The following is a 26,067-nucleotide window of genomic DNA, read 5'->3' as shown; positions in this document are numbered from 1 at the left end:
AATGTCAAGTTCTGAATTCATTACTATTTTGAACATAAAAAATCAACTGACAAGGATTTCTAAACACACAGACTAACAAAAAAGCCAATGAGATTTTTTTTGTTCAAATGGTTTCAAATATTCACTAAGGTTTAAATATATCTCATTGAAAAATTATTTTGTATTGTTTATTATCATGATAATTTATGCATCTATGGTTGGACTTCATTTCGATATTTTATTCCAGGTAAGAAGTAATGATGGAAACTGAATTTGTGTTCGAGTTTAAATGTAAAGGTTTAAAGTCTAAATTAACTGTACCTGTCAATATACCAGTGAAGGAACCAGTGGAGGAATTGGTAGGAAGACTTGTTAAAGCCAAAAACTTACCTGCTTATGTTGTTGAAGGTAGTTATATTGATTACGTACGGTAATAATTTAGTCTTTTTCTTTAAAGAATCACATGTTATGTGGATAAGATAGATTTATATCACAATATATCTTGTACTTTATTCCAATGCTATGCCAAGTTCAGAATGGGTATGTCACATAATCACTGAATTTTTTAAATCTTTTAATACATTTCATTTTGTTTCTAGATCTTCAGAAGGACCTTTGCAAGTTTGTAGAAGTTAAGACAGCTGAATGGAATGAAAAGAATGGTGAAGAGGCTATTAAAGCTGTTTTTGATAACAAGATAGATGAAAACATTTTAATTGATAAATGGAACAAAGCATTTACCCAGGTTATATTTCACCCTTAAATACTTAAACCCAAATCAGTTTCATTACTTGCCTTCATTATCTTTGTTTTTGATTTGCTTTATACATTTTATGCCTATTTGGAGACCCCAGCAATTCATTGTATTTTGCATTCAAGATTGATACAATTTATAGAGTAGTTTTGATTTATAAGGTTTAAAAGATTATCTTAGGGCCTGTTTATATGTAATGGGCCAGCCCGTTGAGCCTGGACTCGACTGCCTTCTATATAAATGCATTTGAGTAAATCTGCAGAGTGACGTCAGATCGAGTAACCTGGCAAACCTAGCCACCTCGGCTCACAGGGCTGGCCCACCACATGTAACCAGGACCTTAGATATTGGTTTTTTTTTTCGGTTTTACAGGAAGTTAAAACATATGCCAAGCCCGAAGAAGTAACGAATGAACAAATGTTTTCAGAAGTATATCATTCTTTAATTCATTCCCCTGCCTTAGAAACTGTGTTAAATTTAGAGCATACATATGCTTTATCTGTAGAAGACATTATAACCAATAGAGATGCTGATTTAAACCATCTAGATTCTAAGTAAGATATTTTTATTATATTCTTTTTTAAATTGCACCTTAAATCATTTTTATTTGGACCGGAAGCAATGATCAAGACAGTAATGGAACGGCTACTGAGTTGACTTTATTAATAACTCAGTAAGTAACTTTTGTCAACTGATTATTTCGGAGATGATAAAACACTAATTTTGACATTGTTGACAGACCTTCTGATATGAGTAATAGAGATTATCCTGTACCTGCCATGAAAATTTAATATTTGTTTTAGATGATTTTTTTTTGTTATGTACCATGTCTGTGGTGGATTCTAGATTAAAAAAACATTTTTTCACAAATGATATTCTTGTATCCCATGGAATAAATATGGTACTCATACGGAAGGTATTTGTTGGGCGCCGCCAAAAGTCAAAATTGTCTTCATGATCGTGTTTGTGAAGATTTGTTTGTAAAATGAAAATAAAATGAATGGAGTTTTTCTGCTAATACAAATGAAGACGGTATTTGTTTGTAGACAACAAGAAGAAATGGAAGAAGCGTTGAATAATGTTGGTATTAAATATAATGATGAAGATATAAATCAACTAGCTCAGAGACATTTTGATAATACACAGGTTTGTATTGATATTATCTCATATATTTTGATATTTTTTTTTTCCTCATCCACATCCCATAGCCAGAATTTATATTTTGATTAGAAGCTTTAGTTTATTTTATTGTGTATAGCTTGTATTGAACACTTATATGGAATTCAGTTTGACTTGAAAACACTGATGTATGTTTGAATCAGACAAGAAATTCATCAAAGAGTATAAGTGTGTTATGATGATATAATTATACTATTCAATGACAATTTTTTCAAGTCCATGGAAGGAAACTAGTTAAAGCAGACATTATTACCAACCTAAATAAATAAAAAAAAATTCTTGTTTTTAGTTAATTTCTAGTAAATGGGCAAGTGAATTAAGTAATCTTAAGGAAACCCAGAAAAGAGAATTTAAGGAATGGGTGATGAAAGTTCATGAAGATTCTCAGAATAATTCTATACCTCCAACATATTTGTAAGTCTTATACTTGACACATTTTAACAAAGGTGATGTCAGTCTGCTTCACTTTTAGCCTTAGTCTCTGAAATTATTGAAGTGTATTTTTGATTTATTTGATGAAATAAAATATAACTCAGATTTCCTCTATATTTTTAGCCAGTGGTATTTTTTTGTATTTTTGAATAAAACCACTAAAATTAAGTTTGAGGAATTAATTTTTCTGCTTAGGAAATGACTTCCAAAGCATCTTAAAATTGTAAAATCAAAGTATTATAACAATCATAATTGTACAGGCCACTGTGACATACTTAAAATCCAACAAAACAGTACATAATGTTAGAATACTAAACCTTGTATTTGTAGAAACAGATTACGTGCTATGTCGTCTGCTTTACCTGATGCAGAAGATGAAGAGAGACAGTCACAACCTACCAGATTAGAAGAAAGTTTTACAATTCACTTAGGTACATATTTACTCATCATCTGAATTTACTGAATACACTGAGGATGATCTCCTCACTTACAGGATTATTATTAGATATTATAGTGTTTTTATAACTTACCTTTTTATAGATTTCTAATTCTACATAGAATTTTTTTTTTAACATTTGAAACTATAAATTGGTAATTTCAAAGATATTCTATGTGTTTGTCCTTTATACATAAATGATATTTATTTTAATATAGGAGCCCAGATGAAGACAACTCATAATATAAGATTACTATGTACAGATGTTCTAGATTTATGTAGACATAAAACACACACTGTTGGGTAGGTTGTTTTTAAATTTCATCAAATGGTGACTTTCAACTTTTCAACAACACTTACTTTATGATAAGCATCTGAAAAAAGAGTGTTTTCATGAGGACATTTGACTCCTTTTAGAATCAAGCAACAAATTTGATGTTTGTTGAATGTACCAGATGTATAATGGTTAAACCACTAAATTTGTTGTCAAAAATAATTAAAAACGCTATTGCTTGTAGGAATTATAGTCATTCGGTGTTTGAACAGGTTTTTAAATATGGTTTAATGGTAAATCATTATCAGATGCATTATTCTAAGTAGTACTGAAGCTTGGAATGTGCTTAGCAAGTCAAAAATGGCAAGAAAAATAGTTCTGACCTTTTTAGATATAAATAATGTGTAATATGGATACAATTATTGTATGGGTGTGAATTTCCTCTATTGACAGAGTATTATTACACCTGTATAATAAAAATTGATACCTTATTGTAATTAACTTTTGTTGACTAAAATTTTATATAAATGTGTTCAGAGATGTCATCTATGTTTTCTCATACAAATTGATAAGATTATGACTCATGAATGTCATTGCTGAGAGATTGAGATTGTAACAAGTTGAGCTGTCTAAGAAGTCGATTCAATCTCTGGAACAATGAGATATTTTTACATGTGAATCAGTTCTACTTTTTCATGTAAAATTTTTATTTCAGTGGAATTGCAATACCTCAACCACAACGGTTACAAACAGCCATGTCATTATATTCTAATTCATTATGTGGTTTAGTTATATTAGTAGATAATAGAGTCAATAACTATACTGGCATGAAAAGAGGTAAGAACTTGATAATTTGGGACATTTTTCAGGTATTTTTTTTGCATATCTTGCAGGAACAACTGTTAAAGATCCTAAGCTTTCAATGAATTTTGATTTTAAGCTCAGTATTAGCTTTAAGCTTTTATTGAAATTGCTTCTCTTTAATATTTCTACCAATTTTTATTTTAATTTTTAAAATGATATTTTTTTTTTCAAAATTAGCTTTGAAATATTTTTTCAACTGATTTCCATGATTTTATCAATTACTTTCTGATGATAAAACCTATTAAAGATAGTTAAATGATCCATTTCATATCTTCCAGCTTTTTCTAAAGTATGTGAACAGTCAACAGATTTCCATTTTCCTGATTTAGACCATCGTTATTCAATGTTAGAACAAGAAGTTATAAAAATGAATGAATTAAGAAGAAAAAAGAAAGAAGAAGATGATATGAGTATTAAAAGTAATGGAAGTAATATTAGTGGTAATAGTAATTCTAGTACAGAAACACAGGTAATACTCTTTAAAGTAATATCATTACAGAAGTTGTAGTTTGGATCTCTGGATCAGTCCAAAAAATTCTCATTTGTAACAAGCACTGTGGTTGTTGTTGCACTCATTGCAGGGCAAAATCATTCTCAGGTAGAACTGATACCACTCTGCAACTGTTTTTGTCAACGTAGTATTCCTTTCAGAGAGTCCAAAAAAGTTACTAGTAATACAGGGCTTGTTCACTCTTCCAGAACATCTTATGTTAGTGTGAATAGGTTTTAGAGAGCCTTACTTATTTATTGGTACATTTATAATCAAGCTATTTCTTCTCTTCATTATTATTTGAAATTTTTGTTGTTTGTTTTTAGAATAAAACAGTAAATAATAAGTTAGATACTGGTGATTTTTATATAACAGAACATTCTAATTTATCTGAAATACATGTGGTGTTTCATCTTGTATGTGATGACAGTGTTCGTGCTAGTGATATATCATCCAGACATCCTGCTATATTAAGTTTAAGAAATATCATCAAGTTATGTTTTCGTTATGATATTCATACTATAACCATTCCATTATTACTTACTCATGAAATGACAGAGGTAGGTACTACTCATACATTTATTAAGCTCTATATTCCCAGTTGAATGACTAAGGGTCATGTGACAGTGAGTACTTTGATTACTGTGACAGGTGTCGTGAGTAAGACCAGGCATGTCAGGTTTCAACAACCTGACAGGACTGGGCATCCCAAATCATATCATTCATACCCTGTTCTTACACTAACCTGTTCTTGCTTAAATGTTTAAATTCTGTTATGATTCCCCCTACTCTTTACCCTTTAAGTTGGTGTATCTCTGTAAACAGAAGGGAATGGAGTGATTGTCTGTGAGGATTTTTTTTACTAGCCGATCTATATACCTTTTGATAGCAAAGATCTATCCTGAATTATTTTCTAGGTTGACTTGAATGGTAATGCAAGGGTCGCCAGACTTTTAGAATAGATAAATTTACCAATGCAATACCTGGCAGTACCATGCGCTTTAACCTGTAGGAGCAGTTTTTAAACTTCAAGAATGGTGTCATTTTGATTTGATTTTATAACAAATTATTACCTGACATTCTATAAACATTCTGATCATTTTTATACGCTCACATGAAATGGGGGGCGTATATTGTCGTCACCTATGTCCGTCGGTCCGTCCCTCCGTCCGTCCACAATTGCTCGTAAACACTCTACAGGGCACAATTCTTGACGGATTTTAACGAAACTTAGTATGTGTGTTCGCAATCACCCAAGGATAAACCCTATTGAAAATCAGCGAAATCGAAAAATATTTAGTATGAATTATTGCCCTTGATCTTGCAAACGCGTTCAATTTTTAGCTCATAAACACTCTAGAAGGCACAATTCTTGAAGGATTTTAACGAAACTTGGTATGAGTGTTCGTAATCACCCAAGGATAAACCCTATTGAAAATCAGCGAAATCGAAAAATATTTAGTATGAATTATTGACCTTGTCATTGAAAACGTGTTCAATTTTTAGCTCGTAAACACTCTAGAAGGCACAATTCTTGAAGGATTTTAACGGAACTTGTTATGAGTGTTCGTAATCACCCAAGGATAAACCCTATTGAAAATCAGCGAAATCAAAAAATATTTAGTATGAATTATTGCCCTTGTTCTTGAAAACACGTTCAATTTTTAGCTCGTAATCACTCTACAGGGCACAATTCTTGAAGGATTTTAACGAAACTTCGTATGAGTGTTTGTAATCACCCAAGGATAAACCCTATTGAAAATCAGCGAAATCGAAAAATATTTAGTATGAATTATTGCCCTTGTTCATGCAAACCGTTCAATTTTTAGCTCGTAAACACTCTAGAAGGCACAATTCTTGACAGATTTTGACGAAACTTCGTATGAGTGTTCGTATTCACCCAAGGATAAACCCTATTGGGAAATCGAAAAATATGTAGTATGAATTATTGCCCTTGTTCTTGAAAACGCGTTCAATTTTTAGCTCGTAAACACTCTAGGAGGCACAATTCTTGACAGACTCTACAAGTCACAATTTTTTTGTTCATAATCACAATTTACAATAGATGTCATTATTTTCCTGAGAAACTATTTTGGTTAACAAATAAGAAAATTTAATTTAATCTTTAACATGTCCCTAACCAGCCACCATACATGTACAGCATCATAAGATACTATAAATAGACCAAGTGGAAAATCCAAGACAGATATCCAATCATAGCTTAGTCATGTGACATCCCAAGATGCAGCAGTTTATCTGATTTCATTTTATAAATGTCATTCAAGAGAAAAGGTTTGCTTAATCATTTCATTTTCACCAATTGTGCTGAAACAAAAATGAAATTAAACATGGGTCATAGGGGAAATACGGAGCCCCTAAGGCGCAATTGTAAACATATTTATTTATTATTTCATTTAAACGATAAATAATTATTTTGTTTTAACGAAATACCCTATGTTTATTTCGTTTTAACGAATTAATTTTTTCGTCTATTTCGTTTAAACGAAATAATTAATCCATCTTTTTCAAACAAAGCTATCAGTGGGCGTATATTATCTTGCCTGGCAAGCTATCTTAATAATTTATATAACAGGAAATGACTATACCATGGTGTATGAAAAGAGCAGAATTAATATATAAATGTGTGAAAGGTTTTATGATAGAAATGGCAACATATGGAGCACAAGAATCAAGAACAATACAATTTCTAGTACCAAGAGTAAGTTTTGATCTTTCATAATTATTAGAGTAAACATTCAAATAGACTTCATCTGATAGTTGTAGTTGTTTGGATACACAATCCTCATGGTAACATTTATTGAAAAATGGGGGTAAACTTTAGAAAATCATACCCAACTATTTAGTTTAGACCTCTGCCTTATTCATCATGGCATCCCATTAAATTACAAGAAGCAATTTTTAAATTGGCATAAGAACATTAGAAGGTTATTCAATTCACGCCAAAAGCAATCAATAATTTTATGCTTTAGTTACTCCCCTTTGTCCACAAACCATTTTTATGTTTGACTTATTATTTAATATTATTGATTATATATCAATCAGTGATTATTAGTGAGTGTCAAGTCTGCAGTAAGTTCTCTTCATGAGTTGCTTCCCTTTGACCACAAGTGACACTAAGCCCTTTTTCATGTTATTTGGTTGTAATGTTGTATGATAATTGGTCTTTAGTAGTAATAATAGGTGTAGCTTATTTAATTTTTTCAGGGACTATCAGAAGATATGTTTAATAATATTAGTAACATGTTACCAACCATATTCAGACTATCAAATCCAGTGATACACAGAACAGGTCCTTAGCATTGTTTGGTAACTTGATTCAAACAGTGTCTCAAAATATATTAGTCTAAATCTTAACAGAAACTGAGTACTAATTATTTGTTATATTATGAATTATGAACTCTAGTACAATATATTTTCATTTGAAATTTAGGCTCTTGTGAAATTCTTCTGCTCATTTAAGTAGAAAATATTTTGTAAATAAAGAGCCTTAATCCTGCACTTTATACAAGTTGAAAGAGTATTCTTTCAATTTTATTATATTTTTTTATAATGAAAATATGCAAAAAATGTGTGATTTTTGTTGTTGAGGGGAAGGGGGTCTTGTTGTTGGGCCATGGATCTGCCACTGGTTTCTTACCTAAAAGTAAAGTGGAATGCTTGTGTTCATGTTTTGAATCAGACTTAAATGTGCACAAATATCTCTACTTGACTGGAGATATCCTTTCACTCTATACATGTTGCTAGATAAACGTATTTTTTTTTTCCAATTTGAAGTCATGTAAGCCTATTTTATTCCGTACAATTGACACAATAAAACATCTTTATGCAGCTTGCGCAGTGGACTGTTTGACACAATAGGTGGAATACTGAACCATGTGTCTTATTGTATATTGATGTGACATATTGAACAATATTCATTTGTGCTAGTAGTAGTCACATAGTGTGTAGAATATATATCAGAAGCTCAAACCATTCAAGTGAAGTGATATGTAGTACTGTATGTTAAAGGGATAGGTTCACCATTTTTGGTTTTGAATATACATGTATGTCATTAGTCTTCAGAAATACTAGAAATGTACAAAATTCGCATAAATCCTGTAAAACTACCTCAAACTAGGAATTTCACTTTCTATTTCTATATATGTCAGTCTCAAGATAAGACACAGAAAATTCTCGACACACAGATTTGAAGGCTAAAATTTTGACTAAAATTAATTATTAGCTTAGCTAAAAAAAATCCTATTTCTGAGACTAAGGTATAATTGACCGAATCTGTCCCTTTAAATGACTTCATGCATTATTGTCAAATTTAAAACAGAATTAATGTTTTTTATTGCTATTAAAATCATTAACATATGTTAGCTCTATCTCTAGTCAGATGGGTGATGTGCTATATTGTGATATTGTAATATATTTATAGCTAATTTATCAAATAATTTAAAATTTCATTTTAATGTAGCATAAATTGTTTGTAAATGATATTATAATTTTACATGAATATAAATTTTGAACATAAATATTATCATTCTACAATTGATGTATTAAACACTATTTTTGCATTCAAAATAATATTTTGTTAATGTAAATATTAACTTGTACATGTCTGTAGGATATATATTAAACTTATATTTAATCCAGGTCAGATATGACTTCAGGCTTGTTTTTCTTTACTCTAGCTATCTTTCTTCTTTACACGTATACAATACAATTTTATTAGTAGACTATTATATCCTGTTTGTTTTCTTTCGATTTCAATGTAACAAAATTTTAAGTTGTATACAATGATTGACTGAACATTTTGACCACATCATTAATCTAGAAGTTGGACATGTCCCTTTGAAGTGCATATCAAGGTTAAAGGAGTTCTTCTTCAAAAACTGATACATTAATTTGAGTAGCTAGACTTACTGAAGCATGAAGTGTATTCTTATCATTTATTTAGGTCAAAATTGTTCACAGTACAAGTTTAAATAGCTATCAGAATATGACATACACGGAAATTATTTATTTATTGTCAATTACAATTGAATCCAAACTATGCTGATAACCTTATTTAATGACTATGATATTGTTATAATATTGATTGTCAATTTTATGGATGAATAGAAACATGTGTTTAATAGGTATTGAAATCAGATATTTAGTCTACTTGATTCAATACTGAGCAGGTGGTCAAATACATTTAATAGTTTCTAACGTATGAAATTGTGCTTGTATCTAAAAGTTCAAAATAACTTTTCTTGAATTGGCATTGATTCTGACAGTACCTCAGTATCCTCTATTTACATATGCTTGAAATTAGATGTATGTACTTTCTGACAATAGAAATATACTATTACTGTACGTTTCCATGTGTAATGCAGTTTTTTTTTTTACCCCAAAATGGGCCCCTTACCTAATATGGTCTAAATAAATTTATGGATACTTCTAGAATATTTACTACTTCAATGTTTCAATGTGGTTCTAACACCGTCATCAGGAATATAATAATGGGTACAAACAATAAGTAACAAGTATATATGTAGGTAAAAATAACAATAGAAACAACAACAAAGGCAAGAGACGCTACCAGTAAATACCATGAAAGCATCATGATTAAGAAACTACAACCTGAACTGAATAGAGACCAAGGATACCAACTACCAAGAATTTGGGATACCCTGTTGTTGTAATTAACCCTTTGAACTCTCCTAATGTTACTTTCATCTTCTACCCTGTAGTGGCTTCTAAATCTTACTTATCTTAATCTGTATAATTACCTTTGATCATCCCTTATTAACGGCTCACTTACATGTCTTCTCTTTTGCCTTTGTTGTTGTTTCTATTGTTATTGTTACCTACATATATACCTGTTACTTATTGTTTGTACCCATTTAGTTTGCGATATCAGCATCCGCTGGAAGCGAACGTTAACTTGTCATCTACCTACCTACCTACTTTTGTACCCATTATTATATTCCTGATGACTGTGAGAACCACATTGAAACGTTGAAGTAATAAATATTCTAGAAGTATCTATCCATAAATTGTCTTATTTATATATAACCTGTGCTTCTAATATGCCTTTGAAAGATTAGATAATTTATGGATAGATACTTCTAGAATATTTATTACTTCCAACGTTTCAATGTGGTTCTAAATTATCTTCAATGACAATAACTGTCTGCATTGTGCAGAGTTTGGCATAAATAAATGCTAATTCATTTTGTGACAAGCTGTACCATTGATACTTTTTATATTGATTAGTCCCTGGGATTGCAAACGGGGAGACTTGAAAATTAGGCAAAAAATGATCTCGAGATAAACAAAATATTATTCTGGCTCAGCTCAATACATATGCAGAAATTTTTATCTTAATCCACCAATGGCACAGAATAAATGAACAAGAGCTCAGTTTACAAGTACAACTGGCTAACTAAGCATGAAGAGAATAAACTCAATTCATAAACTAGTAGTAAGTTTTAAATATTTCAAAAATAATTGATAATTTTGTAATTTTTTTATTTTCCTGATTTAATACAAAATGAGCATGTGATGATTTTAATACACATTTTGATATTTCACATTAATTTTTTATTTAAAGGTATGACAACCAAAGTAAAGTTTTGGTTTCAAAATAAACTCACATCATACACAATTCACATGGAATAATATATTCCAAACAATTAGCCAACAGTATTATGACATTTTGGTCAATTCATCTACGTTTCTTTAATGCACACCAATCAAATTATCCTGTACATTGACCACTCTCTTTGAAAGATAAATAACTTAAAAGCAGGAGAAAAGTCAGACTTCCACCACTGGAATGATTGGCTAAGACAAGCTAACACATGAAGGGAATCCAGGCCAAATTGATTAAAGAACTAATATAAGATTGATTTAAAAAAAAAACTTAACAAAGAAGGAAGGACATTTAGATGTTTTCCTGAATACCTCTGTGTAACAGGTAAGTAATTCAGTTGTGATGAATGTCAGATAAAGTAGCATCAAAGTATGAAAGATCTTATTATCCAATTTAAAAAAATCTTAACAGAGCATTAAATAAAATAAACACCTAACTATATACATATCTTAAGATATAGATTATTCTAGACCTGGTATTCCCTCCATGAAATACTCCAACTTCTTGATGCTACTTCATCCGATTGAATGAGATTATATTTATATGATTACAGACTAGATGATGTATGACTTAAAGTTCATCACGTGGTACTTCTTCACCATCATCTTCACCTTCCTCTTCTTCACCTTCCTCTTCACCTTCATCTTCTTCCTCCTGTAACAAAAAACCATGGTTATAAATACTCACATACTTCCGACTGCCTGGTTCTATAGCAACATAAGTTTTATCAGAATAACAAGACTAAAGATATCTAATTCTACATGATGCTAATTAAAGAGGTGACAAACATGCACATCAGGAAATCAAAATGTAAATTGAAGTTAAAATACACAAATAGTTCAATTCAAACCTCTGAAATATAAAGATAACGTACCTCTTCAGCAGCTCCTGCACCTTCTTTACCTCCACTTTCTAAAAATTTACTAAATCCTTCTACAGTTCTGGCACCATTATAATCTATAACATCATCACTTCCAGCAGGGAAATATTTAATAGTTGGGAAGCTCTGAACTTTTACATCGGCTAACTCATTAGCTGTAGCGTCCATCTTAGCAATAACAATGTCTTTATTGCCTTTGAATTTCTCACCAAGTTCATCCCAAATTGGGACTAATTGTTTACAATGACCACACCATGGGGCATCTAAAAAAAAAAGGAAAAAGAAGTCATAACATACTGCTAGACAACAAATCTTGCACCACACATGTGACAATCTTTGGTAATTAATTGCAAATGTATATCAAATGACTTTATAGAAACCAGTGATAATACTTACAAAATTCAATTAAGACTGCTTTTGATTTATCTTTGGCTACTTCATGGAAGTTTTTACCAACTAAAACTTTAACTGGGTTTTTATCCCAATCTTCTGGGACATCTTCAGATAACAAATGAGGCTGAATAAAAGATCACAATTAGTTATACAAAATAAAGAATATTCATTTTTAGAAAGAAATAATGCCTTTGGGGCATTTTGGGGACGTATTTTTTTTAGGAAGAAAGGATATACACAATATGGTATATAATGTCTCAAATAGAGCCGTTTCACTTGAGGATTGGCAAAAGACTGTTAACATCTTTGATGCACTGATGATTTCATTTTATTTCAATGCATTATGTATACACTAACCTTCAGACTGCCATCTAAAAATAATTGAACAAATGTTTTGACATTCTCTGTAGTAATAGATTTATCTTCTGGTACGTATTTAGTCATATCTTCTGTTAATGTAATCAAACGTAAAGCAGGTACATCTTCACTCTTCAAACCGAAGAATTCCAAAATTCTGGCATTGTCTTCATCTTTAGTATTGATGTAAATAAACAGAACCTATAATATAAATCATTCACTATACATGTATAAAGAACATAATAGAAAAGTGGCTCTGTATAATATACTTATAGTTCAACATGTTTACATCAGCATATAAGAAGAAAACACAATTCACAAAATTGTGACCCAAGTAAATTAAGAGATTCTATTCTTACCTTTCCTTTAAAGTCTTTGGCTGGGGCCTTGAATTGTTCCAAATGTTTGTCAAAATCATCATCTTTGTTTACAAATAAAAGAATATGGTTCTTTACTTTACCTCCGAAGATTTTCTGTGCAGACTGCAATAGAAACATTGACATTAGCAGAAGAACATACAGTAATTCATCCATTTGATTGATTTTTCCTTCAGATGAAAATCATTTTATATTTACTAACATAACATATGAAGAATAGCTTTATATGGTTACATTTTAGTAATGCTAATTATAGGTAATAAGAAAGTCAAAAATAAATAATATACACACCTCTTGAGTAAATTCAACAACAAGTGGTAACTGATTTTCACCAACAAATGCTTCAATCTTTTCAACAGTAAAGTCACCATCAAAAGTATTTTTACCTTCATCAAACTGTAAGAGAAAGTATATTTTGAAATTCATTAATCAACTATTTTATTTAAAGTAAACGATATCGTATGATAAAGAGCTCACAAAATTTCCAACAAATAGCATTCATCTCCAGTAATACAAGAGAATGTGACAGTATCACCATACTGTAAGCCATAGAAAAACTTTTAGTCAGCAGAAAAAACACAGACAGAAACATATGCTAACTGACATTAACAGGTTACACCACACATTTAACAAATGAAAAATAATTATATTCAAACCAGAATAAATTATTGTACTGACCTTTTTAAATAAGATAATAGAATCTCTATCTACACTGTGCTCTTTAAATACACTGTCGTCAGATGTGATACCAAATGGTACATCGTCATTACCAGAGGCTACATTTTTAAATGCTTTAGCTGCTGTGGAATCTTCATCCTTCAGAAGAAAAAATAAAAATTTACTTAAACTAATGAAATAATGAAACTGTTGGTTTGCAAACAAAATAAAACAAATAATTACAGATGCAAGCTTACTTTTATATTATTTCCACTTGGGACCTTGATGCAGACAAGAAACAAATGAAATATTCGTACCTTGAAGAATCCGATGACAACAACGTCATTACCATCAATAAATTTGGTACCCTCAGCAACAGATTTGATAGCAGCTGCAGGTGGACCAGTCTTTTTCTTCAGCCAATTAACAATATCAGCTGCTTGTCTACCAGCTGAAAATAAACCAAAAAAATGAAATGAATGACCCTGACAAGATACTGAAAGATGTTAATAATGCAGAAAGTCATACATTTTACTTTTCTAATATTTTTATATCTGTTGTGAAAGACATTTAATAACTTACCACTATAATCTGAGGGCTTTCCACCTCGGAAAAACTTAATTGTTGGGTAGCCTCTAACTTCAAACTTTTCAGCCAATTCAGATTCCTGAGTGGCATCTACTTTACCCAATACAACATCAGAACCGTCTTTAGCTAACTGAATAGAAGCTTTCTTGTATTCTGGTTCTAACTGTTTACAATGTCCACACCATGGTGCATCTGGAAAATAACAAATTTGTATAAACAATTCCACTAGAAACAGTGGTAACACGTAACTTCATAACCAGATTTTTTGTGGCAAATTGGTTGAGTTTAACTGCTAAGCCTCATTTGAACTTTTGTTGGTTATTAAGCCAATCCACAGGTTCAAATATCTACTGATGAGTCTATAATCAATCTACAGCTACATACATCAAGTATAGTAACACAAATACAATGATTTAGCCTTATGCTGTAAATGTCAGCACAGACCTATAGGCCTAGTATGTACCTACAATATTTGCAATAGTATATTTAACAAAAGCGCGTAAGTAAATTGATGTCATACCATAGTCCGATAATGACCGGCGAGAAATAAATGTCTAAATGACATTATTAATATTAGGCTATTACTTACAAAATTCTACAAGAACAAACTGGTTTTCTTCAATGGTTTTGTCAAAATTATCTTTAGTTAAAACGACGACTTTGTCTTCTTCATCTGCACCAAACACAGATAGGGCTAAAAACCCTAAAATAAGTAAAACACACTTCATGACGGTTTCCTTGATGAAAGAGATCTGTTCGGAATAAATTTGCTCTTCCCTTACTTATCTCAAACGTGGCAAAAGGACAAGTTCCGGTATGCGCAGTCTAAATTCTCGTGTTGTTATCTGATTGGTTGAAATCTTGATCACGTGTGGTAAATAAAAGGAATTAACCACGTGTTAAAAAATCCTCAATGTGTCCGCTATGTTGTAAATCATTTAAACCTCAATTGTCAATTATAAATAATGTGTCATATGTGTTTTCCACTCTAATAGCTAAATATGCCCAGGAGTCAGATTAATGTGGCATTTATTAAACGTTAATTAAATCTAATTGAGATTAAAATAATGCCCACTTGTATTGAAAATCATGGAGTTGGGGTATCTATGACTATAGATTAAGTCAAAAAAGGCCTTACAGCCAGCAGGGTTAAAAGAAAAATGAAATAATAAACCATGATATTATATAATCCTTGTAAGACATTTAGAAGTATCACAGCACATTAAGAAACAACAGTTTTTATGGATATAGACTTCTATTTATATATATATAAAAACTGTTGTTTCTTAACATGATATTGTAGTTTTAAAAATGTTTATTAATCATTCATACGAGATTTAATAATAGGTCAACTCGATTCTTATTGGAATTGTAGCAGAACTATACTTTACATACATACATACATACAAAATATAAAAAAAATAATAATGATAAGGGCAACATGAAGGATTTACAATGTTCTGGGTCTGATATATAAGAGAATCTTGCCACTGTCCCAAGCCAGATTATTGTAGTATGATATTAAGTATGGGCTTGTCTTAAGGAAATGCATATAGCCTGTATATGCCTATTAGCTTTGTAGTTCAACGAACAGAATCAGCTCACGCCTAGCTATTTCAGCTATCTGCATCACTTTTCAAGATGAGCATCTGGTGGAAGTTTACTGATTACCACTGTAACATCTGTTTGGGAGAATCTATATATATGTGTGTCAAGAATAATTATTATTCGCGTTTGAAAGTTAAAAAGACGACTCGTATATTTAACTTTCTCCATCATATAATATAGCAAAAAAAAAAGTGAAACTCATGATATTTTTGAAGACTATTTACATATACCGGGTATTCAAGACCCAAATCAACCTTGGAAAAGGTTTAAGATCCCTTTAAGATTATAGATTCAAACTCGTTAATAGCTACAGGGGCAAAGGAGGGGGTTGGGAATCGTGTCATTGAAAACTAAACCCCACACTCTATTGCCACTCAGGATATATATTACTTGCCCCTTCCAACAATCTTAAAAATCTGGCTATGGGCCTGGATTCTAGCTGATGACATTCATAAAGCTGCTTATATCTCATTAATTCAAGTTGTGAACCCGGTCATATTAGATATACACTGAAGAGATATGTGAAAGATATTTTTAATAATTTGACAACACGTGTGTACAAGATCAATAATACCAAGAATACAAAGAACTGTAATAAGTTGACTGAATAGATAACAGCTGGTGAGAGTTGTGTCACATTTTAGATTTGTTGTCACATTGGTTTTGATTACTAGATTTCATTCATGAAGATAAGTTTAACACAATTACAACCAACTTTGATGGCATAAATTGTATTATATCCATCTTTATATCGTATTATTGACCATCATCCCCGAGATTACCAGAAGTGTCGCTGTTATCTATCCATCCATATACCCTCCTCCCTACCCTACATGTCATTGATAAGGAAGTAAAGGGTGGTCAAGTTTAATATTTAAAAATCTATATCTATAGTCTGCAGTATCAATTAGATGAATCTCCTAAGTCAAATACAATATAGGTCTTCGCTTTTTAATTTTCAATCGGAATTTTGACACTTGAATTATTTGTCATTTCTTCGGTGAGATTGTCCGGTCAGCTTCTGTTGGGTCAGCAACTATCTCTGAAACTGATGATCATCCGTGATCAAAGATATTTGAAAACATATGTTAACCCAATAGATGTTGCAAATGTTGAATGGTTCTATCTATCATGTTCAATATTCAAATGTTTCCACCAAAGTTTAGAAATGTTAATTTTAATGAAAGTGTCTATCCAATGTGGTAGTGGCATGTATATAAGTTGGTAGGGCATATTTCGAGGAAGAAATCAAACTACACTGACAATTATCTCTAATATTCTGTTCTTTGTATTATCTATAGAGATTGTTAAGAGATTTTTGAAATTTTGTATGTGTATCGGGGGCAGTGATAGCATCAATTTGTGCCATTCCAATTTTCAAACAGACGTCTGTGGCTTATGAAATTCCACTGATACTGAGCGTTTTAGGTATACCGGTATTCATGAATCCATAATCACATCATAAGACTCCACGTTATCATGTTGTTGTCTATCGAGCAGGGGAAGATACCAGGTCATATAAAACTCTATTAAAAAGGGACTCTCAATCAAGTTCAAGGGAGGTAAGTTATACTATTTTGCAAAATGAGATGCATTTGATTGTTTTTTTGGAATATTAAAACATGTCAAATCTATGGATCATTGATCCGAAGAACAACCAGTTTTGAGTTTATAAATTTAATTTATTACAACTAGAATTTTAACATATTGATATAGCACTATTCCAGGATTAATGTTAACTGTAGCTACTTTCAGGTCGTAAGCACATTGTAACAAATTGCACAATGGGCAGTAGCCTGTTCTAAATTTATTAAATCTCTAAATTTATATTACGCTGATTACAAAAAAATGTCTCTATTCATTATTATTTAACCTAATTTTGCATGATTGTAGAGATGGTGACTACGTTTTCTACTGTAAAGATACTAAAATGAACTTTATTAATAGATGAAATGTAGGCTATGCTTTTATATAAATAAATAAAACTTCATTAGTAAAAAATATTGAATTGCAAAAAAAGAAAAGTTTAAAAGGAATAAATTTACAAGACAATAAGAGTAATATGATAAAAATATCACAAAAAGAGTATATAAGGCATTAAACAGCAAAGACATTAATTTAATTGGAAAATATAAACACTGCTGCCTGAATTAGTACATGTATTATGTAATGTCTGTTCAAATTGTATTCCTGAAGTTTAAGATAAAATTATCTTATACCTAGAATTAAAAACAGTTTAATGAGGATTCATGACAGTTCCCAATGTGGAGCAGTCAAGCTCCATGCTTATGATGTAAGACTTGTTGAACATTGATTAGAGATTCAGTCATTTGGACAGAGTTTATTCTGAGTGTATAGTTTGTTATTCAACATAACATTATCTTATACTTGAATGAGCTTGTTGTAGTTGTAAATGAAAAACACTGAAAGGTCATAAGAATAACCAGTTTGAGCCATGCACACAAATGGTAAATGTGAAACTCATAATAATTTACACATTCGCTTTAAATTTTCACATCGATAACTTTTTGAGCTTGCAAAGCTGAAATAACAACATATAAAACCCACAGTAGTACAAAAATAATTGCGCAAGCAATTTTGCCAGGGACTGGTCCACCCAATTCTCCTTTACCAAACACACCAACATTTCTCCTTATTATAAGTATCGTAAGTGCAGTGACAGCAGCAACAGTATATAAAACAACACTTAATCCAAGCGACCCTACTGGTACCTCGAATTGCTCGCCCTGTAATACAACAAAAATAAATTTAACTACAAGGGAAATAACCACAGATGGTAACACTCCTCACTATGGCTAATGTAACTAACTTTTATCTTTAAAAAAATGGTATGATGGAAGAAGACAAATCCAATATTAAGCGTTTTTAACACTTCTTTGGCACTCATGAAACCTGATGAGTTTTTATTTTTCACTGAACCGGAGTAAATAAAAAGGCTACTTTCTGCTGGCTGATGAAACGAGTTTTTTTTTTTGAAGAGCTATAGATTATTAGTTTGAATGTAAATTTACCTTAACATTCCAATAGATACTCGCAATTACCCAGGGAAGACCTAAACCCAGAAACACATTTACTGAATTACTACCAGTAACATTTCCAATAGAACTATCAGCATATCTCTCCATTATAGCAGCTGTTTTACTAGCAAAAGTATCCGGCATACTTGTTCCCAGAGCAACTAAGGTAATAGCAGTGATACTGTCTTCCAAACCAATCAAACAACCAAACAAACTGGCCAGATCACCAATTAGAGCAGTTAAGAAGCCAATGAGTCCGAGAGATATGATGAATGCTGGCCAGCCACCTCCCATACCAACAGGAGGTACAAAGGCAAAGATGATCTGAAATATGAATATTAAAATCATCACAAACTGGCAATGATATGATTACATTATAGAAAACTACGGATACAGCGTATCGTCAACATTTAATTTAGTCAGTTGTTGGTATAGCCAATGGTGGTAATGGGGGTTTGAATAATGCTCTAATCTTACCTTCCATACAAAAGTTAAAAAGTGAAGTATATAATCAAGAAATGTAGCTGATTCAATATCACCACCATTTACATTCATAGCATTTCTAAACTGATTGATATAAGAATCGTCATCTAACGCTAAGCCATCAAGATTACCAAATGTTAAATTCACAATACGGCTTACTAAACCATTGAATTCTGAAAAAAGGAGAAGTTTTTCATCACATCGTTGGTTTAAAATTAAAACACTAGACAACTAATAAAACATTTAAATTTTGAAAAATCTATAAATATAGTTACTTATCTGCAAGAGAAGTGAACCAAACCATTATTCTAATTTGTGAATAAAGATAAAGTTTGACCTTTAATTTTGTAGCAGGAGAATAATGTATATATGTAACCATATATTTCTATTTGTATATGTAACCATATAACATTTCAAAATCCTACCTTCATCATTAACAATGGTAACAATAGTTTTTGTTAGTTTTCCTAATTTAGCACCACCAGTAGTTTCCAATAATTCAATCTGAAAGCTATCATCTCGTTCTGGTTTCTGTCAAAAGAAAATATTTACCAGATAATATACAATCTAAATAATGAAACACCATTTTATGGTATACTGTACTCCTAAAATTTTTTTGTATACAACGTTTCAACAATTTACATTTCCATCACCATCATTTATATTTTTATGACCAGATGACCGTATGAAATTCCTCAATTAATTATCACATATTGAAATCAATTATTCTGTTGGTGTAAGAATGATATAAAACTACAAAATACATACATTACTGCTAAACAGTGGTATAGTAATAGTTTTGTTAGTTTCACCATTATCAAACTTTAATTCGCCTTCTCCACCTTCAAAATCTTTACCAGAAAACGCCGTCATGTCTTTAGTTTTCCACTTGACTGATACATGTCCATCAGCACCACCAGTTCTCTGTATAGGTACTCTAATAAGTCTGGAACTCTCTTTAGCTACGATACTTGGTCGAGCAAAATCTAATGTTCCCGGTTCTACCAAAAACAATGTAAATCGTAAAGACTGTGGTAACATTCACTCATTATTCAATACAGCGTACTTATATTTTTTTTCGAGGAGGGAGGGGGGATTACATTTTGGAATCTGTACTTTTTTCTTAAATAAGAAGGTGTATCGTATTTATTATACTTTCAAATTTACTTACCATCATCATTTATGATCGTGACTTGACAAATGGCAAGTTTTCCTAGTTCAAAATTTGGTGTTTCATCAGGTACATTGGCCAATTTTACGAAGAAAAACTCATCGGGTTCCCATTCGAAATCATCCACAATCTCGATAAATACTTGTCTTAAAATTTCATTGGCACCAAACTGTATGACTTCATCAAAATGTTTATAATCACTCCCTGCTAGAGCAGTACCATTTATAGTTTCAACTCTATAATAACAAGGATAACGACAATTGGAATAGGCTACAAAAGCAAAATCGACTTTAATGAAAGAAGATTCATTTTAACCATCAGATAATATTTTAGTCTAAAAATCCTACCTGACAGAAACTGCAGCATCTTTTCTACCAGATCGTCTGATACCAACTCGAACCTTGCCCTCATTTTCTAGAACAGCTACAGATGAAGCAGTGAATTCAACAACTGGTTTGGTTCCCCCTTCACTATGGTCAAATGTCTTCGCTAAATCATTTTCTCCGTCCTCTTCTGGTAATTTTACTCGATCATAAATCTATGTTAAAGTGTATAGGTTTCTTATTAAACACTGAGCGAGTTAAGAGACTTATTGTGGATGGCTCTATTTGTGGATCCATTTCAATATAAGTCAAACTGAAAGGCTTGGCCAAACGCGAAATGTATCTAATTGCGTAGATACTGCTGTATGAGGATACTCTTTCTGTGATCATCTGACTTTGCCAGGATTGTGATTTTATTGACTTGTAGAAAACTTATGGAAAAGCTATTGCAATCTAATACCTTGACTGCAACTATAGCCACTTTTCTGTAAAGCACAGCTGTTCGTAAATGCAGCAAATTTATTGGAATGTACGCTACCGAATACAACGATAAATACCTGAAATACACTTGTGATAAACATAAATGCGTAGTGACTTACTCCCTCAAATGTCTGTAGAACTGTAGGAATAACTCGTTTTCCACCAGACATACCCCGAATAGCGTTAATTCTGTACCAACCAGAATTGTGATGCTCATTCTCGGCAATTTTCCTGGCAGCTATTTTAGCAGCCTCTTCTTCTGGAAGATCTTCTACCATTGCTAAATCCTGGAATGACACCTTATACATATCAGAATCTTTGATGGCTTTGTATCTTAAGGATTACGCGAAAAATAAATTTCACGGTGCCAAATATTTGGCTTTCACGAAAACAAATCTAGTGGTTACTTCGCAATAATATTCTAGTTGCAAATGAATTCTTGCTGAAAACGTATTTGATATTTGGAATATAGAAATATATATACCTTGGCCATTCTATAAATTGAGGCACGTCCATGATGTGGTTCTTCTAAGGCTTGTTGTTCTTCGGCATCACGAGCTAAAAGAAACATAACAACTTTTAAGATTAAGTTTTTAATTGGATCGCGAAAAATTAACGACAAACCATAATCCTAGTAAATCCATTGATGAAATGTTATCATAAATTATGCTCGTGAAATTTGAGTCAAAACTGTCTTACAACATTCCGAATATAACCAAGAAGACAATACAAAACAAAATCATACTATAAGGAACATAAATAGCAGCTTACAACTGGTTAAATAATAATTAAAAAAAAATGCGATATCAGTGCAAATATTATATGAATATCAGGATAAACACCAATAATATGTAATGGAATTGATATTTTTTCATATCTACAGCATAGAATTTAAAATTCCATCTCTAATCTGTATACACAGTTCAAATGGGAAGAAATGTTCCGAACGTCCAGAAGTAGCAAAGTGCCGCTATATATTTTAGTAGTATTTTTCGATAAATATGTTAAATTAATTTTTGAATTGGTATTTACCGTGATATCGCATGGATATAAGTTCAATATTTTAAGAAAGTTAACAAAATGATAAAATAAAAGATGGCAAAAGAAATAAATAAAGGCATTCTATTCTAAAAATTGTATATTTTATCTCATTGAACCAACCTGGCCCTTTACCTATTATCGAAAGTATTATTTGTTAAACAGACATTACCAATGTGATATCTGTACAATCCTCATGCCCCAGCTTTGTTTTCTTTTATGGCAATGGTCAGAAAAATCAGCACAAAATTCAAATCATGTCCTTAGTATATATCGAGTGATCATAGATTTCAAATATTAGACTATTGTTGGAAAATTGTGCAATTTAACCATACACACATTGTCAAGGTATTGTTATACCAATAAAGAGTTGTGCCCATTTCGTTGGAGACCTTGCATTTTAAAACCCTATTTCATTTTGTATTCGAGCCTAGTCCACTGAAAAACTACGAACGTTGTCATTTAATTTCCTTTCTGCGTTTGCTCATTAATTTCTTATTGAGAAACTTCTTATGAAATGTGTGCGATCTCTGTTCATACCATTGAACATGCCATGCCATAGCTATGCGGGATAACTTACCATCGTTCGCCTTATATCGAGAAGACTTGTAGCCAGCTGTAAGAAGCGAATCACACCGGTTAATAATAGGAAAAATGAGTTAAATTAAATGAGAATGTGTCAAAAGCGTATTCATAAAAATCATAAAGTCTCTTTCATATATCATATATTAATTTTGCTTCAGTATAGACTTTTAATGCACGTTGGACTCGCTTGCAATATTATATGCATGCATGCAGTGTTCGACTAAACAAATAAATTTTGATCAAAAAAGTATAGCCCTGCCTTCTAACGTAGTACACGTACCAATATATTAAGATGCTTTATGATTTTTATGAAGATTAATAATAAAACATGAAAAAAAAACATCAATGTACAGTGAAATGAAAATGATTATCAATAAGACCTATATAGTGACAAGCCAACGAAAAATAAATTCCTAAAATGGATGATTATTGAACTATATGTGATGTTGGGTTTGAGAGGAAATAATTTACCATTGGTGGATTTAGGTTGGTCATTAACAGTATATTTGTTACTTGCTGCATCTGTAAATTGTATAGAATTTTCCCATGAAGCAAAGTTTATCATACAATTTAATATCAAACATATTATAAGGGTATAGATAAAGGTATTTCTGGAATGATCGATTGGTCACAGATACGCTTGTGAATCTATATATTTTACTTATTAAATCTAAAAATAAATTTTGGAATAACAAATCTATGAGAATCAAAAGTAAAGCATAAGCATAATTCAAAAATACATAAGTGATATATAAAGCAAAAAACGTTAAGCTATTATGTCCGAATTTGATTTTCGAATTGTTTATTCTAAGTCTAGTAACTTTTGACTATAAAATACCATTGTCTGTTTGCTCTATAGCACCATTTTCTCCCTGCTCGATACTTATATCATCAATCTTTGTAATTTGATTTACTCTTCCTATAATTCAAATTGTAATATTGGGATATTTAAAAAAAAAACCTGCACATGTAAGACCAATGAAATAGTCTTTGGAAAATGACACTTTTAAAGGGATATGTCAGCTCATACAGATCAGTTTCAGCAGATCCATATCACCTTTAAGAAATCATAAAAGACTGCAAGATTGTCGCCACTTCTAGGAAGTCATTATTTGTATCGTGTGACGGTTGAAGTAGAGACGAGTCGCTGATTTTAATTTTGAAAAGTTCAATGGATCGCTGAAATCGAATCCTATCAACATGTACATGACTTTTTTTTTACCTTTTTTCCATTTTTAGGTACTATTTCATTTCACTGTTCATTAACTTTAATTCACTTAAAGATTTCTGTTTCTATCTAGTTATTGAGAATTTGAAAGGGAAAGGTCTTACGTTACGTTAACCAAAGTTATGGAAGTCTGTATATGTATATTTATTAAAGAGTTGACAGATATTATAGATAGCTTGATTTGTTTATTTGACAACATGCTGTAAGTTTGACAGGGAAATACTCCCTGATTAATTAATATTAATTTACTTGGTTATAATTTCAATAAGAAAATTTAATCAAATTTAGGAATAAGTAGGGGGATATGATAATGGTCTAGCTAGTCTAACAGCAAGCTGATCACATGATGTGAGCAACACCGTGCAACATTCACAAAAATTAATTTATATTTTTCATAAGGGAAATGGAAAACCGAAATTTGCCATTAACCAATTTACATTTTATAAGTGACATTTACTTTGATTTTTAACTTATTACTCATGGCTTAGATCATGTACAGAGTTTAATAAAAGTCTATTTTGAATCGACTGACACTATGTTATATCAGCACGACATTGTCAAACATAGGTCACAATAACCCGAATATATACATTAAGATAAACACAATGATAATACTATAATCATTATACTTACTCAGACTTATTCCCACAACACCAGAGTCTTCACGTTTAGGTTTCTGTTTTATACAGAAATTTTTTTCTGCTATGAAGGCTATTATAATAAGAAGTGGGAAGAATAAGAGAGTAACAATGGCTTCCCATATCTCAATGACTCCAGGACTGACCGCAATCAAAGTTATTATCAACCAAACGTAGGCAAAAACACACGAAAACGCGGTAACAAGGAACACTTTGAAGTTGTTAATTCTTCTAATTTCTCCAGTTGGGATGGACATCATACATATAGCTGATATAACTAATAAGTTAAAAGCTGCTGAGCCAACGATGGTTCCAGGACCTAATGTTCCAGAATAGAAATTATTTCCGACAATCTCGATAACAGAAAGTAAAATTTCTGGAGCGCTTGTTCCCATAGCCAATAAACTTAAATTGGCCACTGTGTCATTCCATACTTTTATTTCTATTTGTTTAAAACCTTCTGGAACTGAAGAATCAGCAACGCGAACTTTTCTTGTTTTACTGGTAATTTTTTCGATGGAACACATAAAAATATCAGCTAAAATGGCAACAGCTAAAAAGCACCATAATAGAGCCAGAAAATATAAGAAGGCCCGGACACCAGGGTTCCATGTTGCTTCACTTATGATTGGAAGCAATAAGGCGTCACTACAGGTGTAATTATGGGGATCAAAATATCTGTAATAATCAGACGACGAGTTGGCCATCTTCTCTCTTTACACCAACACTCTGAAATGATAAAAAAGAAGAATTTAAAAATGTTTGCCATTGTCTGCATGGTTATAATCAAAGAAAAATTGGAATGTCTTTTGATTCGGTCAAATTCCTTTCAAATAACCTGAAGTTATAGTTCGCGTACAATAGAGCTGTTAAAAGGACAGATAGACCATTTCTTGACCAATCCTATTTTAGTCTCAGAAACTTTATTTTTTTAGCTGAGCTAATCAGTAATAGTGTTCACAGCCTTCAAATCCACGTGTTTTCAAAATGATCTGCGTTTGAATTTTAAAATGACTGCTCTCAATCTAAGATACTGTGTGATATATAGAAAAGACATTCCTAGTTTGAAGTATTTCAAAGGAATTTTGAAATTTTTGTACATTTCTTTTTACATGCATTCATGACTAAAATCAATCCCACAAAATGGAACATTTGTCCCTTTGAGTAAA

General features: G+C 31.4%; 3 protein-coding genes across 3 annotated transcripts; 1 reads left to right on the top strand and 2 right to left on the bottom strand.

Annotated features, from left to right (window-relative positions):
- Positions 1–239: 239 nt before the first annotated feature.
- LOTGIDRAFT_108291 (hypothetical protein) lies at positions 240–7,726 on the top strand (the record flags this gene model as incomplete). Its single annotated transcript, XM_009067079.1, has 12 exons — positions 240–387; positions 579–724; positions 1,106–1,287; positions 1,780–1,879; positions 2,202–2,326; positions 2,681–2,775; positions 2,999–3,083; positions 3,770–3,891; positions 4,197–4,355; positions 4,760–4,968; positions 7,002–7,127; positions 7,634–7,726. The coding sequence occupies 12 exons, from the start codon at positions 240–242 to the stop codon at positions 7,724–7,726; spliced, it is 1,590 nt and encodes a 529-aa protein (XP_009065327.1).
- Positions 7,727–10,909: 3,183 nt separating this feature from the next.
- LOTGIDRAFT_184255 (hypothetical protein) lies at positions 10,910–15,108 on the bottom strand. The gene is made up of 10 exons (XM_009067078.1): positions 14,896–15,108; positions 14,301–14,498; positions 14,036–14,169; positions 13,740–13,877; positions 13,353–13,457; positions 13,044–13,166; positions 12,685–12,885; positions 12,331–12,451; positions 11,929–12,197; positions 10,910–11,708 (listed from the first exon to the last, which is right to left on the bottom strand). The coding sequence occupies exons 1-10, from the start codon at positions 15,032–15,034 to the stop codon at positions 11,625–11,627; spliced, it is 1,512 nt and encodes a 503-aa protein (XP_009065326.1). The 5' UTR covers positions 15,035–15,108; the 3' UTR covers positions 10,910–11,624.
- A 3,325-nt stretch (positions 15,109–18,433) lies between these two features.
- On the bottom strand, positions 18,434–25,494 carry LOTGIDRAFT_92127 (hypothetical protein; the record flags this gene model as incomplete). Its single annotated transcript, XM_009067077.1, has 10 exons — positions 18,434–18,661; positions 18,947–19,276; positions 19,430–19,666; positions 19,838–19,966; positions 20,204–20,436; positions 20,607–20,842; positions 20,954–21,144; positions 21,550–21,725; positions 21,920–21,967; positions 24,894–25,494. Coding segments are annotated over 10 exons (2,409 nt in total), but the record flags the coding sequence as incomplete, so codon positions are not given.
- Positions 25,495–26,067: the final 573 nt, after the last annotated feature.

Source organism: Lottia gigantea, assembly GCF_000327385.1.
Source record: "Lottia gigantea unplaced genomic scaffold LOTGIsca_8, whole genome shotgun sequence".
In the NCBI taxonomy this organism is placed as follows: Eukaryota; Metazoa; Mollusca; class Gastropoda; family Lottiidae; genus Lottia; species Lottia gigantea.
The sequence above is the reverse complement of the archived record's forward strand: the minus strand, read 5'-3'. Positions and strand labels throughout refer to the sequence as shown.

Excerpts from the sequence above, each read along its gene's own strand:
- LOTGIDRAFT_184255 (XM_009067078.1), bottom strand. The coding sequence starts at position 15,034 with ATGAAGTGTGTTTTACTTATTTTAGGGTTTTTAGCCCTATCTGTGTTT. Across the intron at positions 13,167-13,352 it reads TTGTTGAATTTACTCAAGAG|TCTGCACAGAAAATCTTCGG; the intron begins GTGTGTATATTA and ends TTTCTATTGCAG. Across the intron at positions 12,452-12,684 it reads TTTTAGATGGCAGTCTGAAG|CCTCATTTGTTATCTGAAGA; the intron begins GTTAGTGTATAC and ends TCTTTTATTCAG.